General features: G+C 37.6%; 2 protein-coding genes across 2 annotated transcripts; both read right to left on the bottom strand.

Moving 5' to 3' along the window:
• On the bottom strand, positions 1-1,101 carry her3 (hairy-related 3). The gene is made up of 4 exons (XM_068598586.1): positions 1,053-1,101; positions 831-926; positions 606-687; positions 1-467 (listed from the first exon to the last, which is right to left on the bottom strand). The coding sequence occupies exons 2-4, from the start codon at positions 909-911 to the stop codon at positions 1-3; spliced, it is 630 nt and encodes a 209-aa protein (XP_068454687.1). The 5' UTR covers positions 912-926; positions 1,053-1,101.
• Positions 1,102-7,688: 6,587 nt separating this feature from the next.
• Positions 7,689-11,922, bottom strand: tas1r2.2 (taste receptor, type 1, member 2, tandem duplicate 2). Its single transcript, XM_068598147.1, has 6 exons — positions 11,744-11,922; positions 11,188-11,500; positions 10,144-10,869; positions 9,183-9,389; positions 8,727-8,847; positions 7,689-8,617 (listed from the first exon to the last, which is right to left on the bottom strand). Exons 1-6 carry the CDS (start codon positions 11,920-11,922, stop codon positions 7,689-7,691), a joined length of 2,475 nt encoding a protein of 824 aa, XP_068454248.1.
• Between the last annotated feature and the right edge of the window lie 7,131 nt (positions 11,923-19,053).

Raw genomic sequence — 19,053 nt, forward strand, 5'->3', positions numbered from 1 at the left:
TCACCAAGGCCGCCACACATTGTGCGGAGTGTTTGCAACTTCATTCCTGTGACTGGCGGGGTGAAGCATCTTGTTACTGGAACTTTTTTCGCGAGTATTTAGGTTGGGCGCCGCCACAGGGACAGCCTGTTTGCTTCCGGCGTCTCCATTTCGTGAAAAGGAAGACGTACTGGCGCTATGGGGTTTCACACTTTTACATCTAGTTGTTTTTCTTTCCTCGGGTCCAGCTGTAGGTGGAAGAATCCTCCGCACCTCATCCTGTGTTTCCGCCCGGTCCGGACTGCTGTCCATGGTGCTGAAGACTTCCTCTCGTCCCCGAGAGCGGCAGAGTTTACTAGAGAGCTGCGATAACATCCAGCGGTCGCTCCCGGTTAGGTTGTCTGCCATCAGCATATACTGGTTGACGTTTGCCAGACAGCTGCGGAAACCACTTTGATACTCGGACAATTCTGAAGCTGCAGCGGTGCCTGAAAGCAAAGGAAATACATCTGAGTAAGAACAACACAACCTTGTGCGTAAAGCAGGAGTGTCCATAGACAACATTAACTTAGAGTATTTGAATATCTGATGCCTTGGTCTACTGTAAATATGAGGTTATAACTTACAGCTCTGGATCCTTTGGAGGTTCCTTAGATGTTTCACAGTAAGTTCCAGGATGTCGGCCTTTTCCAGTTTGCGCTTTCGAATCTGAAAAGAAGAGAAGAGATTTAATTACAGCCATTTTCCTAATTATTATCATTACTTAAAGATAAATTGCAATAACTGGTCCGAGGTAAAAACATATACACAGTATGTGTTTAAAATTCTGAAGTTACACTCTGCATACTTACACTAGTGCTGTAGAAGCTCTCCAGCAGAGATTTTAACTGGTCCAAACACTTGTTTATGCGAGCTCTTCGTTTCTTTTCCATGAGTGGTTTGGATACCTGTGGAAAGGAGAAATAAAACAGCCCGTAAAATGAATATTCCATACAACACACTTCAATAATGTCGTAGTATTTAATTGTCAGTTTTTGAATCATGTTTCTCTTATAATAAGTTCTTCTAAACACCTTCTTTCCAGCAATGGGTTTGGACTTTTCTACACTGTCTGTCGTCGCCACCATTCTGTTAGTCCTTTTCTGGTTTCCTTGAAGTTAATTTCTTCTCCTCTTTGGCGCACGAATGAAGGAGTTGACCCTGGGTGGATTTTTATAGAGACACCCACTTAACATCTCAATGCAAACCGTCCCGCCTGTCTCTTGCGCTCAAATGACTAACGCAGGCGTCATTTGACAGCCAAAACCAACCAAAGACTAGATGCCCCATAGAAAAGTGAATAATGTTTGGCTGTTTAAAGTATATATTGTAAATTGTTGAATGTTTTTTAATCTAAATTAATTAATTTAATGTATGTATTTATTTATCATGTATTTAACACTTCAGGTCAGAACATCTCTTCTACAGTTGATTTGAAGACACTAACAAAAGATTGATAACAAATGCAGGGCTGGCAGACAGCAGAGGAATAGTGAGACACCACAATGTTGTTATGCATAAACACCTTGTCCCTTTGGGATATACAGTCTGTCTGTCTATTTATCTAATGGGATTGTTTTGAAGTCGGTTTAAGACAAAACAAACACAGACCACTAAGTTTAGCCTTCGAAATGGACATACAAGTGCCAGCCAGAGAAACAACGTGTGGGGCGAAAAACTAAGAAGAAGCGTAAAAATCATAAACATAATGGCTAATTATAATGGTTCTGCTTGGCGAGCATGCTGTGGGCACCATTGACTCCTGTATTCAATCTTTTATATACGAGTTTCACGCCACCAGGTCGAAGGCAGCACCGTGGTAATTCCCTGCGTGTCCCCACAACATTCCGATTTTCTGGTGGCCACTTGTAGTAAAAGTGTTACACCTGCGAAAAGCAACAGTTAAACTATACGTGTTGAGGCCAACGTGCTTCTTTTCTACACATTAAATGCCAAAACGTGTAGCTCGAAGACCACAAGCGATTTTGCTAAATTTTTGTAACTTTAGGATTTTTAAACTATTGTGCGTCGCCAGTTTTTGTCTCCGCACCAGGCGCGCTGAGGCACCGAGGAGAATCGCGGGCCGCCCCTTGTCCTCGGTCCTTCGCCTCCCGATTTTCCACACTGCTCCCTGAAAGGGGTGAAGGCTTGGGAAAGTCATACCAGCTGAAACAATGTATTGACTAGACTGCACATCTTGTGCTCACACACAGAACCTATGGACATACTAAATGGGGTTGAATTAAGGCCATAGACACCAATGTATGGGACGCTCTATATGTTGGCTGAAGCACTGTCTGTACGGTAAATGTGATCCTTGTCGCCACTAACTCCAAAGATCTGGGCTTGCTTGATTATTTCCAGATGGCAGAAAGTCAGTTTAGATGCTGCGTTTGGACGACACTGAGAAAACCTTTCTGACATTGCCCAAGTCTTGCAGCCTGATCCGGTACACAATGCGTGTGTTAAGGGAGGGGCATTTGTATTCAGTCTGGGGAGAGCGCGCATGCATGAAAAGAGGCCAGTTTATAGTAGTGATCCATTGATCTTTTCCTTTGGCATGCTTTGTGACCACAAACGTGTGCGTATCAAAAGATTCCCTCCACTTCTAAAGTGAACCAGCATAGCTCTTCTCTTCATTCCGTTTTGACAAGATAAAGTAACTTCGTGTACAATCTGCTGTTTCATTTGATTGTCAAAAACCGCTACCCAATGTTGTAGCTCAAAATGCCTTTTGCTGCAATTAGTATAATTGTGCCGTTTATTAAATTCCACAACCTATTTGTGAAATGTTTAGAATTAGTTCAATAGTTAGAACTGACTTGTTAGTCTCGATGAACTAAACTAAACTATGGATTATACGAATTATACTAATAATTCAAATAGACTATTATTTGATGGACTATTATTTGAATTATAGTTCAAATGGACTATTAAAGCACAGGCATGTCGGGCGTGTGTCAGCCACTAATTGCGTAAAATGTACCGAAAACTTGTGAGCCACAATTGTGTTGTTATATACTGAAGGATTTAATTGCTATGAAAATTGCCCGAGGTAGGTGTAAGTGAGCTTTCTGGTGTCTTTTGTCCTCTCTGGACGCAACATTATCTGCGTTTTCACGCTTGGATTTAACACAAGACCGTGGTGCGTAGATTTCAGCATGAAGTCATGGCATCACACCAGTGGCCTGTTTGGGTATTCTGTGCCGCAGAGTAGAGATTTCACCGCTGATTATTCGGTATAATTTCAATTAGTGTTGGCTCTCATGGGGTCTACAGTGAAGGAATGCAAGCAGGCTATAAAACCGTTTCCTTCCAACCTCACTTCTCTCAAGAGTCGTTATGTCATCGTCTATCCATAAGAATGGAGCAACGAGAAACTTGTGGACATAATAATGCAAGTGCCATTAAATGACAAGTTAAGTGTATGTTTATAAAAGGACTCGGGCTCTCGCTCCACTTTCACTTTTCAGCCCCGGGTCATTCATTAACTCTATCGGACCTTTGTCATGGATGCAGGCTGGCGGAGACCTGACAATGCTGCTGTAATAATTGGACTATTGGGGAACTTGTTAACAACAATTAGTGAAGCAATTATGCAATTACTGCAATAAACAATTTTCTTCTTCGAGGGAAACTGCTACATTTGCAAACCAATGGTTAGGCTAATACTTATAATATGCAACAATGCAAAGCTTATACTTCTGCTGTTTCGGAAAAAACAAACAAACAGAAGATGATAATGTCGAACAACAACTATAGATTACACATATTATATATTATATATAACTATGTTAGTGTAAACTTACCGCAAAATGAAATGCCTATACAATGTGATGACATCATTTAATTAATTATCCAATAATTATAATACTGTATGCCTGTGCTGTAGGTGATTGTATTTTGCAGAATTTAATAATTTAAAACTGACAATGTATGCTGTGGTAAATTGCGTCCCTATTGTAAACGCATGCATAAAAGGCTGTACCATCTCGTAGTAGAGCACTGTTAAAATATGCAAACACTGGCCCATAAGTTGGCGCGTCGTGAGCGGAGCAAATCGATGTACCGCCTTCCATTCAAATGGACCGAGGCAGCCCTGGTGTGACCAAAACGCTCATTGTGAGTAACAAGGTCACAGTAAAAGCAGCAGGTACACAGACAGGTGCACTGGAAAAATATTAGAAATATATACAGGACTTTCTGAAAAGCCACGCGACGGACCTGTTGACGAAGCTCTGATCAAACATCAAATAGAAATAGCGTCATGAATTTCTATAGACTGGTCCACGGGTTATTTAAAGACTTCTTACTTTGGTTTGGGAACACAATGGACGCTGTTTGCCTGTGTGTGCCGGGGTTACCGCATGAAAAGACCAGAGGTGCACATTAACATCGCTTAAGGTTTTCTCAAGGACCGAAATGAACTGGCTGGAAAGTAACTTTATAACTCGCTGGAGGATGAAGCCTTTGTCGAGCTCTGGACTGAAAGAGACAAGTGCCTAACAAAAGGGGAGCGCCATTGTTAAACACTAAAGCGCATGGGTATTGATGCGCCTTGAATTGCAAAACATCTGCCATTACTCTGAACCACTTGAGCAAGATTTGAATGAGAATAACCGAGCACCCTTTAGCGCACCGCATTTAGCCGTGCGCGTAAAACAACAGCTAGGCGTATGACCAACGTTGGAATTCAGCCTCTTGTTTAAGATTAGTATATCAAAAAATACCTCTGAGGAAAGTATATGGCGTTTTCTCTGTGCCATATCCCCTTAGTGCTGACTCTCACTCTTAGGATTGACACTGTCCTAAATTAGGCCTATTTATATGCGATATTAATATTCATCCATGCACTGACAAGGTAATCTTTGAACGTAGTCCACGTTACGGCCTTTTAGTTTCGGATTAATGGATTTATGACTATTTACACATATAGTTATAGTTGTATTAGTTAGATCCATCTCTTTGCATACAATGTATACACACATCCTATGTAGATCAAAGCCATCGTTAGTTTTGAACAATAGAAAACATGCTAAAAAATTAACCCCCAACTAATTGTCATTGCTGAAAGCGACCCGACGACAGTAAGTTAAGATATTTTCCCTAACATATAAATGTATTTGGTCATTCTCTTTGTTGTAAATTAAATCGATATTCTTAGACAGGGCCAACATGTTTTAGTATAGTTTTATAGAAAGTCTTATACGAAAACGCAGAAATTTGAATTTTGACTAAAGTTTGATAAAATAAGACTCCAGATTTCTAGTATTTTACTCAAAAGACGACACGTTTAAAGGCGAATCCCATACGGCCAACAAACGCAAATAGCACTTAAAGTGTGTTTTTGCTTAGGCTTATAAGGAAGGACCAGTTGCTGGCAAAGTTTTTTCCCAGGGTTTTTCCCTTTATCTGACCGAAGTGGAAAATTGAAACGTACAAGTGAAAAGCCAGTGGGCGTTCCTCCGATTTTCCTCGCCCCATATTTTGTAAAACAGAAATGTGTCCCCACAGCTGAAATGTCACCTTTATCCGATTGCACAAAATAAGAAAAATAAAACATACAAATTAAATTAATCAAGGCATGTTGTCTTTATTGAATACAAACACGATGCGATACATTTAGGCAATTTAGGCCATTTACTATTTATGGAACGTTTGCAATATTAAGATTAATTAGGATTTAATAACCATGACATAGCGTTTAATTTCAAAGCTAACACTGTAACAAGTTACACAAATCTTCCATTTCTGCCGAGTGGGTGAATGCGCTGAATTTCCTCGTGACAACGTGTGTGGCGAATGTAACTCTGACATTGGTATGAAATCGTCAATTTGTTGGCGTCAGCGTTCAGCTCTCCAAACGCGCCATATGCCATGCTAAGTGGCACCATTTACCAATTCGTTCCTAGTTTCACGGTCCATCCTCCCCTTCTCCTTGCCAGGAAACTGAATGGCCCAAACAAAATGGCAATTTACCCCTCTGAAATTGTCACATACCCCCTGCAGCAAGGCTCTTTCCGTTTCACTTTGTGGGCCGCCCCAGCCCCACTGAGTGTCACAGCGTGATACTTTGACTTTCAAATGGAGGCAGGACTGTCTCAGATCAGCGGTACTGACGCATCCGTTGTATCCATGTTGTGAGTTAACCTGTCAAGACAACCCAAAACACGCTAGCTTCATGGGCATTATGGCCCGTTTTATATGAATATGAATGTTGGCCAACAGGCAAGGTAGCACAAAAATCATGAAATGAATGACAAAATAAATCACATGCCATGCAATCCCTGCATGACGCACATATTATTTGGGACAAAACACGTCTTAATTGGATCTATGACCAAATACGGAATAAAAGAGAAGATCTGGCATTTCTGAATCAAGGTGTTTAGACACAAGGTTAATTTGTCATTGATGAATACAAACACCGTTAATAAACTCACATAATGGCATTCATTATCAAAGCTGGAAGGGATTTTATTCATCCCTTTATATGTCCACACATGGATACTTTTAATGTGTTCATGAGGGTACAGAAACAAACTGACAGACAAAAACAAAAATGCTAGCATACATTATTATTATATCACTCCTTATTGGTTCAGTATACACTAACTATTCAATAGGTTTTCAAACTGTTGTGAATAGTTATGCATATCTTAATTAGAAAAAATCAGCAACAAAAAAAAACTTTACGCCTCTCTGCACACTCCACCGACACCTTAAACTTTAATCTCAATGCAATAGTTCTTCATATATTGTTAAAGCTGATTTGCATTCGAAGCACATCATCCATGCTTTTTGAATGCCCTCATTGAGAATATGGTTTAAAGGTCATATTGAGGAGTTTGGGGGACATATGGAACAGTAGTGCATGTTTATTATCACACTTTGACTTTGATGACTAATGACATTAGACGATAGATGAAGTCATGCAGTATGGAAGAACTGAAGTCCTGCCTGAAGACAAAATCACTGTGAATTGGCGCCACCATGTAGGAAGATTGTTGTTACAGCAAATAACTTTTTTTTTTTAACAAACAGAAAATCACACATTCCATTTAATTGTTTTTATTGAGTCACTCTTACAGTTCACCTGCTGTACATGTGCAGGCCAAAATCTTAATTAGTACAGGGGCTTAACAGGATTCCCTTTCAGTGGATCACTAAATGCTCTGAGGCTGTTTAATAGCATATGACTTCAAAAGATGTTAAAGTATTAATTCACCAACAACAACATGTATTGATATACAACATGCACATATTTTTGGAAATAACAGCCCAGAAAGATTTTAGATGCACTATTGTGCTGAACAATTTGGGGAGAAACTATTGTTTTGGGTCTTTTTGATAGAGAGACATAGAGACACAGTCTTTAAATGGGTAGAGAGGTATGTTCACATGCAGCAAAGGTTCAAATGCTGGCAATCAAACATGTCTTCTAACAGGGTGCTGCATTATTATTATTATTATTATTTTTTTAAACTCATTTCAATGCTTTTCTTGTCAATACATTCTTCTCAAAACATTAATTTCTGTAAAAAGATTCACTGACGTCCTTGAAAAGAAAAAGTAAACAAGATACTTCTTATTTTGAAAAGCTGAGGCATTGTGTTCAGAAGGTTACATCAGCTTGTTTGTCTGTAGAGATGCATATTTACTGGAAGCTGCTATTGGCTAATAGTTTTGGTGTAATTCTGAATGAGACCTTGGAAATACTCCTGTGTATTTCTCTGGGGTTGAAAAATGATTATGTAGCATTTTGGGAGGAAATACCACAACAGAAAGGAGTAGAGACTGGAGAGTACAGCCAGGGCATTACATGTTTGGATGTACTTGCCATGGTAAAGTAACTTCACTGTGACAAAGATGATCCAGGTGAGGATCAGCAGCAGCAGGCAGAAAGTTATTGCTTTGGCTTCATTGTAATTTTTAGGAAGGTCTTTTCCCATGTAGGAGAAAATAAAGCAAAGGGTGCACAGAAAGAAAAGTAAAGCCACAGGACCAAAGGATGCTTTGAGATTAATGTCACACCTAAGTATGATTTTGTCTGGGTACTCGAGTACATCATTGTAGGCCTTGGGAGGGGCAAAGGTATAGCCAACAAGAAGTAGCAGTGACTGAATAACAAAAGCCACAGTGATGAACAGCCATTGTCCATGATATTTCATCCACAAACTATGGAGCTTGGGGAACTTGCCGGCTATTTTAAAAATGCAAACAATTTGAAAAGAACGCACCACAAAACATGCGAGACAAACCGTGTAAAACAAGAGAAATGGTAAGAACCTCAAGATACAAAAGGAAGTGGTTGGCTTCCCAAAGTAAAAGAACACACTAGGACTACACAAGCTGTGGCAGCCTAAAATTAGTAAGCACATTGGTCCTCCAGCAGATCTGACAACAGGTGTGTTGTAGTTGACGGCAAAGAGAACGGACATGGCAAGTGTGAGGCCCACCAAGACCCCGACTCCGACCATGATCAGTATAGCCCCGATGTCTGTGAACGCCACGTACTCCACCACTCGCAGATTACATGATGTACTTCCTCGTGCAGACCATTCAGTTTCCTTACACTTGATGCATGTGTAGGGATCCTCTGTTCAACAGGAGAGACACAATTTGTCAATAAAGTTAAGGTCATTTTGTGGAAAATTTCAGACATTTGCTTTCACTCAGCTTTTTCCCTCATGTATATCATATTTTACCTGTGATGTTTATATAAGTTTCCTTCGGACAGATTTCACAATTAAAGCAGCATTTGTGGATTCCATCTTGTTTTTTTACAAATCCTACACCACATTCTGTGGAACAAAGTGAAGTAGGCACCTGTACAAGACAACAAATTAAATGTCATTGAAGCAAAAAGAACACTGTGAATGTGGATGCAAAACAAGAGGAAAGTGGCTTTTGTGATTTATATTACGTTTAAAAATAGAATGGAACCACCTGAACAGTAATTATATGTAGACATCCATGAGAATAACTGTCATCACTACTTGATGTCCCTGGATTTGTGTTTCTAAGTCTGTCACAGCTATTACTCAACAAATATGACTTAGTTGTGCACTCAACCAAAAACAAAACATGTTTATGTATACACTTGGGACATACTTTATTATGTTGCACATATTATAATTAGGATGAAAAATAAGAAAACTTACTTCTCCATTCGTGTACCACTGAATTTTGGTGCTGTTGATAAAAAAATTGACTGATGGGTGAAATCTAAAGAAGCCGATGTCCTCTGCATCACCACTGCGGTTCCAGAAAACTATAGAATAGGATCCGAACTCGGGGTCACCGTTCTCATAAAATTGGATATGTTGGTTTAAAAGAGTAAAGTTTGACTTCATCAGCTCTGCTAGGACCTGGTGTGGGTACACAAAGTTAATCATTACTTGATTTGATTCTCTCTCTGAATTTATTTGGTACATTGTAGACTATACCTGTCTCTCAAGTGTCAAGGCAAAGTTCCAATGACCATTAGCTCTATCTGTACACAAATAACGTTTTCAAAAAGATTTTCTGTGGAGCTTGCTCCTACTGAGGTGTGAACTAACTGCATTGCAGTGCCCCTCTTTTAGGAGGTGGTTGAGACTTAAACAGATTTGAACACAAAGTTAACATTTAGAAAGTAAGCACAGTAAATAAAAAATATCTAACAACACGTTTACAGGTGAGGGACTCAGGGTGGAAGACACATTATTTTCACAATGTGCTAGGTCTCGATGAATTAAATTAAATTTGACAGGCTGACACATTGACGACACTGATTGTGAGACCCGGGAAATTTAATTGTCAAATTCAGTTAATTGGGAGTTAGTTATTTTAATTGTATATTTGTATTGTGAATCTATTGCATGATCTATACCTGAATGTTGAAAAGGGAAAAGTCAAACTTATGTTTATATATATATATATATATATATATATATATATATATATATATATATATATATATATATATATATATATATATACATATATATATATATATATATATATATATATATGATAACGGAACAGACTAGTACAATGTTACCTCTTTTAAAAGGCGTATCTTTAAGTCAAAGTAATCAAAAGATAAAGGAGCAAATAATGAATACTCACATGTAGACTTACCATATGTGGGTGTACTGTAATATCGCCATTACATCTGCCTGATTCACATTGCAAGGTCTTGTGTAAAGCATGAGCGATGGCATATACAGCAGAATAAACAGGAAAAGAGAAAGTTGGGTCTGCATTGATGACATCTTCTGCACTCAAACTGCTGCAGTTGCAGACCTGATTACAAAACATATTTGGTTCTGCATTTTCGCAATGAGCCTGGCCTTTGGAAGAATACATAAAATCACTGAAACCAGGTATTGTCACCACTGGCTGAGACACTCCAAGGACAGTTCCAATGTGTTTGATTCCTTTCTTCTTGGGAAGTTTCTTGTTTAAGGACCATCCCTCATCAGCTATCCACACCTTGTTAGTGACATTTTGTTGGATTGCTGACTCAATGAGAGCTTCAACAGCCATCTTTGGAGCAAAAACAATAATAATGTGTATCCTCTGTGCCTCTATCTGTTTGAATGATAGAGGGTAATCTGTATTGTCATTGAGGGCTTTGTTGTATGCCAGGCAAATCTCAGTGTCCTCAATCCTCTTTCTAAACAAATCCAGTCCATCAATGCCATAATCATCATCACTGTTAAAAAGAGCAACCCAGCGCCAGTTGAAGTGCTGAACAATGTTAACAATCACATTTATGACTTCTTTATTGGGATACACTGTTCGTAGGAGAGATGGAAAATGTGCCTTATTTGAAAAGACAGAACTAGAAGATCCATAACTGATCTGTCAAAAGAGCAACGAAAAAAGTTTTTACTGACAAATTCTCAAATGTAACATTAAATCACAAAGCATATATTGACATATGTATGCTTTCTATATATATATATATATATATATATATATATATATATATATATATATATATATATATATATATATATATACATATATATATACACATATATATATACATATGTGTATATATATATACATATATGTATGTATATATATATATATATATATATATATATATATATATATATATATATATATATATATATATATATATATATATACACACACAATAATTGGCAAACTTGCCATAGGAATGAGATCCACCATGAACAGTGGGGCCACAGTCAGGGCCTGAGTGCTTGTAAAAGGACCGACCACCGCTATCACTTTGGACACTTTGGACTTGTGTGTTTGTCGCTTGTTTGGTTCATCCCAAGGTAAGATCAAGCCATTGATTGAGATAAGTTTGAAAATGTCTGGAAAATTCTGTGATGAGCAATGATCAAATATCTCATAGCCGAGAGATACATTTGGCAGGAGGTTGTTAGAATTATTGATTTCCTCTATAGAGAATCTCATCAACTGCAACATTCGATAATTTGGGAGAAGGAAGGGTTGACTGTGAACAGAGAAAACACAACAAAATAGTAGGGTTTAATCACTGTGGGATTTACAAAGAATTTGCTTCAGTGTGGCTTCAGAATTTGTATAGCAATTTTTATAACGTAGCAACTAACTAGATAGTTTATTGTGCTTTTTTAGCTACAGCTATACTTTTATGTCTCAAATATATCTTATTCAATGCATTCCACCCTATTTTCATCTTCAAAAGCTATCCACTCAGATTTATTATGAGGCTTACCTGGAGCAGGCGATTGCTTCCGGTCTGTCATGATAAACAGGGGCACTATGATGAATATTAAAAAGTCCACCTATCAAATATTCTCCTTCTAGGTAAAACTCTGAGGTTGGGTCAGTGCATTGAGCCCAGGCATGTAGACAAGCTCCTAGAAGACACAGCAAGGCAAGAAAATGTTCCATTGTTGTAATTACAAATCTTATGTGAACACTAAAGGTATTTGCTTTAGCCTTCAGAAGGTAATGGCACTGTGGTGACGCCAAAGTCGCAGTGAAAATTTCCAAGCATGTGGGAATAAAATACAAAGCCATAATGGTCGGAGGAGAATACACAAATCAGAATGCAAAAATAATCTAATTTGCTGCTGCACCTGTGACGTGGTTTAACAATAACCACCAGCCACAGCCAAAGTTGAGTGCCGTGACCATGAGTATGAATAAATCTGGTAATCCTTTTAAACAATGTAGATGTTCCCTTGTTTCCTCCAGGTGTGTGTGTGGTGACATATGCAAGGCACCTTATGCATATTTACAATCCAGTCACCACAGTCATCCCTCAGTTGAATAGCCACTTTTTTACCAAGTCCAGCTGAAGTGGAGCAATATGGTTTTGGTTTTGCACTTTGGATTGTTGGCCCCGCATTTGGGGCAGACACCTAAAAGTTGGACTTATTAATAGATAACAGGGCATTGGGCATTCATCCCGGGGGCAAAGCGATCCACAACTGCCCTGCTAAAACTATCCTGTAACTGAGCCACCCCCCAATTGATGGACCCTCTACTCTCTCACAAGAGGGCACACCTGTAGAGGAGGTCTGCGTCTGTTCACACATGGCTGAATCTCAAGGAACAGAAAAGGAACACTGCACCACAGAAACAGGGAGCAAGACAGTTTGGTTTTAATAGGAAACAACTGATGTATTGTCTGTTCTTATCAGAACATGCTGGCCTGTACGAACCGCACATCAATATTTTAGTGCTAGGAAAGTAGCCAGTATCTCAACAAACAAGATTAGAGCTCAGTTACAGTCAATTAACCAGCACAACAGCACATCAACAACATACACCGCTCTTTAAGTTCAATAGATAAACTGTGAGGATAAACACTCATTCAAAGTGTATCATGATGGATTCTTTCTTGTGACATCTTCACCATTGCTTTTTTATAGTATCTTTGTAATTATGAATAAGGAAGCATAACGATTGCAAAGTCCATAAAGGCCAGGTGGGAGATGTAGTGGATTGGTCCAACAAACATAGATCTCTCTCTCGTTACATGAGGATATGTTGATCACAAAGTTTGTAAAAGTAGGTTAAGAATCAATTCTTGACTCAGACACGTATGGGCTATAGTAATGGTATCGTATTTGAAACTTTTCCTCTGCAACTGTGTTTTGAAGTGGCACATTGTTCAAGACATTGTCTCCCTTTTCTTCCTCTAACAGTAATTGCGTGGATTATGTTCATCAAAGAGTTTTTTTTCTTGGTACATGATTTTTATAACAACTAAAACAACGTATGGCTGTTAGCTATTGTTGTCGCAGTAACAGCCTTTTAGAAGAAGATATACTGTAAGAATGACCGCAGCCAGTTCAGATGATATTGTTATATCACACAGGATACACAAGCAAATAAACACAAATTAAATGAATTCAACCCCATACATTTGGTTTATGCTAAATGACCACCTCCTCTTTCAAATGATTGCATGAGTGAACATCGGCCCACACAGGCGATTTGTCATAGGAAAATGACCATGATGAAAGGCCAGGACTTTCACCAGAATTTGAATTCCTCCTGACTGAAGCACAGAACTCCTTATTCTGCTTGATAAAGGTCAAATCAGTCTTTATTTGTCACAACCATTGTTATATAAGTATATAATGTGCATTGCCATGGTTCGAGATAGTAACATTGCATAATAACATGCAAAGTTTATATGCTAAATAAAACATCATATCGAGACTAAAAAACTGTCTGTTAAAAGTTATTATATGTTTGTTTTATTTGAAATAAAATGACCCCATTATACTGTGACATTTTGTGACACTATGCTGAAAGGTTTTCACAAACAATACTTATAGTTTAACTATATAACACAAGCTAATGGACAATGACGTGGGAGCAGCATTTCACTATAGTGTTTGGTGCAAGCAGTTATTGCTATGATATGTTTGCACCTTCAACCCAATAAATGAATGAATTTATGATCAACATTGTGACTGGTACAGTTACATTGTGTTTCCTGTATGTTCACAAGAAGTTTGACTTTGTAGATATAGGTCTTTCTTCTATGTCTCTGTTATCCATCTTAATCTTAAGTAATGTACTGTAACAAGCTCCGCTACTTTCCTGAGCACCAATGACACAAGTACACTCAAAGTATCATTTTGAAAATACTTTTATTGTGACCTGCACACTCTGGCAGACTGTAGCTGTCTTCTCCTCTTGCCTCCATCCCTACTGAGCTTCATATAGAAACAAGACATATATTTAAGATCAAGCAGTATAAACAATACTGCTTGATCTAAATAACAACTAGAAAGAGCATTTCCTGTGGAAAATGCGTTGGAATGCAAAAAAAGCTGAAGCTTAAAACTGAAATATTTGAGAAAAAAAGCTGAATATAGCTGAACATAGTGCAATATAGCTTAAAGTAGCTGAAAAAAATGATATTTGAAAATAAGAGAATAGCTGAATATATATGAAAAAAAGCTGAATATAGCTGAATATAACAGAGTAGCTGAATATATATGAAAATAGCTGAATACAGCTGAAAAATAATTGAATAAAGCTGAACATATAGAAAACTACCTGATGAAAAGAGAGAGAGAGAGAGAGAGAGAGTAGTAGTAGTATTCATAGTACTAGCAGTAGTATTAGTAGTGGTAGTTGTATGATTAGCAGTAGTTGTAATTGTCAAAATATTAGCAGCAGTAGTCAGAGTATTAGTAAGAGCATTAAATATTTAATACAAAAATCCTTATTTGAGCTTTACGTTAAGATACAGTTAATTCATGGGGCTTTTCTTTTGAAAGGGAAGACAGGAAGAAAGACAGACAGACGGACAGACTTAGAGAGAGACAGAAGTCATTTGCGTTGTGTGTGCGTGTATAAGTGTCTGTGTGTCTGTTAAACTGCCCTAATGAAAACACCTGTGGGTTGCTAGATCAAAGGTTGCCATAGTGATGACTTCAAAGGGACTGCCTTAGACAGAGCTTATGATAGACATTAATGCTGGGGAACTCCTATCGAACTATTTAAAAAAAATGTTACTTTAAAAGCCCCTATTGCTTCGATATCGCATATACAGCATTAGGAAGACTTGATTAACAGATACCGTGACTGGTGAGTCTGTACGATAAAACTTGTGTCTGTACGGGCGATTTACAAATCAGGTATGAGTTTCAGGGGAGACGTGGCTTTGGAGGGAGATTTAACATGGCGGCGGATGGCAGAGCGAGGTGGACTTACTCTCACATTCAGTCCAATTTCCAGACGTCTGAATCTGTTGGAATCCTATCGACCGCAGTTTATGACAGAAGGCAAGATTTCCAACGCTTTGAGCTATAAATTATGCCCAAAGAGTATACGTACGGAGTTAACGGCAAATTTAAAATATTTTATTCTACAAGATCTGATGTCTCTGTGCACTCTAAGTATGACATCACGCACTCTGAGCTGCGCAATACACACCAATGGTAAAGACAGAAAAGGTGGGGAAAAAACATCAAATTAAAACGCTGACAGTTATGACAGTATATAAGATATCAATAAGAAAAGTCATTTGGTAATAGCTGAATGTTTTGGCAACATTTTAAACTTGGAACGGTGTCTCTAGCTGAAAGCATGGCAGAGCCTTAGGCTTTTGGAGCTGAAGAAGTTTAAACAGATTTTAAGACATTTTTCATTGGAAACCATTCATTTTTATTTTCATAAAAAGCTTAATACTTTGAATATTTGAAAAAATATGAAAAATGTGAAAGCGTAGTATGTTAGCTGAACATTTTGTCAACATTTGAAATTTGAAATGGTGTCTCTAGCTGAACGTATGAAGAACCTGTAAACGTTTGAAGTTGAAGATGATTTGAAGATTTCCTCATTGGGTCCCATTATGAAAAAAATCATAAAAAGCTTAATAATTCAAAAATTTGAAAAGTTTGAAATATGAAAAGGAAGTTGCCATTGTGTCCTTAAGAAGCTGAATATTTGAATAATTGAACTTTTTTCTGTAGCTGAAAATATGAAGGAGCTGAAGAGGTCCAAAATACGTACGGAAGAAATAGAAGAAGAAGAAGTTTAAGTTTTTTAAAGATTTGAAGAACCATAGTTGTAATGCTTGAAGCATTCCAACTAATAACACAATTAAAGCTTACATTTAATCTTCCAGGTGTATATGCTTTAATACATATTCCAACAACATTATAAGCACATTCTTTTGTATTTAAGTGAAAAGAAACTCGTCACACCTGTGTGAAAAAACTTCTACTGTGCCAGGATGTCTTGAGGTCGTCAATGTTATGGATACTCCTTTTAATGTTAAATGAATTGGACTGGATTTGGTCAAGTTCAATACATTTATAGATTTAGAGCATTCACTTGTACCTCATTCAACTTATTTACTTATTTCCACCCCTATTCACAAACTCCAGAAACTTCCACCAATGTTTACTTGCATCTGTGTAACCACACCCCTTTGTTATACATCACCAGATAACAACGTAACATCATCAGGTAATTATTCATTGTTTCTGGTGTTTTCCCCAAAGGTTATTACAAATATAGGTTACACTTTATAACACTCTATTTAGTATTAGTAAAGCATGAGTAAAGACTTAATTCATCATTTATAAAGCATTGTTCCAACATTGTCATAACCCGGCTCTTGCGCCATATCAAGAGGGAGACGCAGTGTTCAATGCAAAACATAGTTTATTCACTAAATAAGGTGGCAAAATCCCAAAACAGACAGAAACAGAAATCATAAAGTACTGTTGCCTGGCTGGCGGTGGAGAGCGAGCTAGCTGTCTCAGAGGCGGAGCTTTATCCCTGGAGAGCACCGGGCCCAGGTGCTTCTTATTAGGGTGTTCGCCCTCTCCTGTTACCTGAACGGTGAAGGAGACAGACAGAGAGACAGACAGGCAGGCAGGCTAGAGAACCGTCACAAACATGAACACTAGTAACTCATCATTATGCCATTCATAAACACAGTTACAAATGTTTTATTCTTGATTAATAGGCTTGACTATTATGTGTTTTATGGTAATAATAATGATACTGCATTTAATTTGTAATGCAATTTTTCATCCAAAAGAATCTCAGAGTGCCACAAAGCCAATACATAGTAAAAATATTTAAAAAATGTCACAACAAACTATAATAAAAAAGCAATAGCTGACAGTGATTTCACAAAAAGTCAAAAACGCCTTCTTAAATAAAAAAAGGGTAACCCTTTATAATAACTACACACTATTTAGAATTAGTAAAGCATGAGTAAACACTTAATTCAACATTTATAAAACATTGTTCTAACATGAACACTCATTTGTAACGCATTAGTATTCAATTCATAAACACAGCTATAAATGTTTTATTCTTGATTAATAAGCTTGACTGTTATGCAATTCATGATTGGGTTTTCATACTATAGAAATTATGGAGTCCACATTTGTAGAGAAGTATTATTGCAAACCAATTTAGTAATATATATTGCAAACCAAATAATGCACTAATGTTTAACATGTGCTTATAAATGTTTTTTAATACGAAAATTCAAGATTAATTCAAGTAGTTAATAGTTAGTTAGGTGTTAGTTAAGTATTTGTGTATTTAGTGCTTCAAAGCCAACAAAAATATCAGTTATCTTCATAACAGAAAAGGGAAATAGACACAACAAAAAGCGATATCAGAGCCCGTTAGTGCCACGAGTATTGAGTATGTTACATAGTTTACTGGCATATACATATGATTACTTATGAGTATCTAGCTAGCTAGCTGTGACTAGCTAGCCAGCTAGCAAGCTTGTCACTATCTAGAAGTCCTGAGACAAGCACGCACCAACTCAATTGTAAGTAGACCAATCCAGGTGATAACTATACTCTTAATTAATAATGTCATTCTCCTACCAGGTGATGGGACTGAGGTGACGTGTGCTTGTCTCAGGACTTCTGGCTAGCTAGCAAACAAGTCACAGCTAGCTAACTATGTACTCATAATCAATAATCAATAATATGTATATGCCAGTTCACTATCAAACATACTCATGGCACTGACGGGCATTTGCCTCCCATCACCAAAACCAGGTTTAAAAATTGCATACTAATGAGTTATTAATGAGTGTTCATGTTGGAACAATGCTTTTTAAATTATGAATTAAGTGTTTACTCATGCTTTATCAATGCCAAAATAGCGTGTAGTTATTATAAAGTGTTACCAAAATGTATTTCTCCTTAATAGTCTTCTTTATTTATTGACCTTATTTTGGTTCAGATGACGACATAAGCTCATGCTGTAATCTCAGAGAGGCACAGAGAGAATCTTAGCAATAGCTTGCTAAGTCTACTGTCATGAATCACTAAGTTTCTGCTTTCAAACATCCCTTTATACACAGCAAAATCGGAAATGTGAAATTAACTCCCATAGTGTTAAAATCAACACTATGCCAGTGTTTATATAATCCACTTGGGTTCAGAGTTAAATTTACACTTTGGATAGTGTTCATATTTTAACTCCTTTATAGTGTTAAAATCTAACACTCACAGTGTTGTCTTATGACACATGAAAACGTATTTTTTACACTAGATTGTGTTAATATCTAACACTCACAGTGTTGTCTTAAGACACATGAAAGTGTATTTTTTTACACTAAACTGTGTTAATATCCAACACTCACACTGTCTTATGGCACATGAAAGTCTGAATACACAACAGGGATAAGAACTTAATTCAGAGTTTCACATTCATAAAGTTACACCGCTGAACTGCATGCTGGGTCGTCTTGTCAAACTCCATCGGACAGGATCTCACAGGATGTAAGTAAAACAGAAAGATTGTGAAATAACTGTAGGTGTAGATAACTTAGTCAGGAGTGCATTGCGTTAACTTACCGAAACAAACCCACCCCCGGAGCTTTTTCAGCACCCAGAAATGAGGTGACGAAGGTGGAGGGGCTTTTCAGAGTATTTCTAACACCACCTGATTCTTCGTAAATTAACACCAACACAAGGCGGCATCTTACTCAAGCTGTTGTTGAACTGTGGATTTTACTATGAACACTCTGGACACTTTCTCCACCATCACTGTCAGTTGAAAAAG

Source organism: Clinocottus analis, unplaced genomic scaffold, assembly GCF_023055335.1.
Source record: "Clinocottus analis isolate CAN_PGR_092001 unplaced genomic scaffold, fCliAna1.0.p SCAF_4, whole genome shotgun sequence".
Taxonomy (NCBI): Eukaryota; Metazoa; Chordata; class Actinopteri; order Perciformes; family Cottidae; genus Clinocottus; species Clinocottus analis.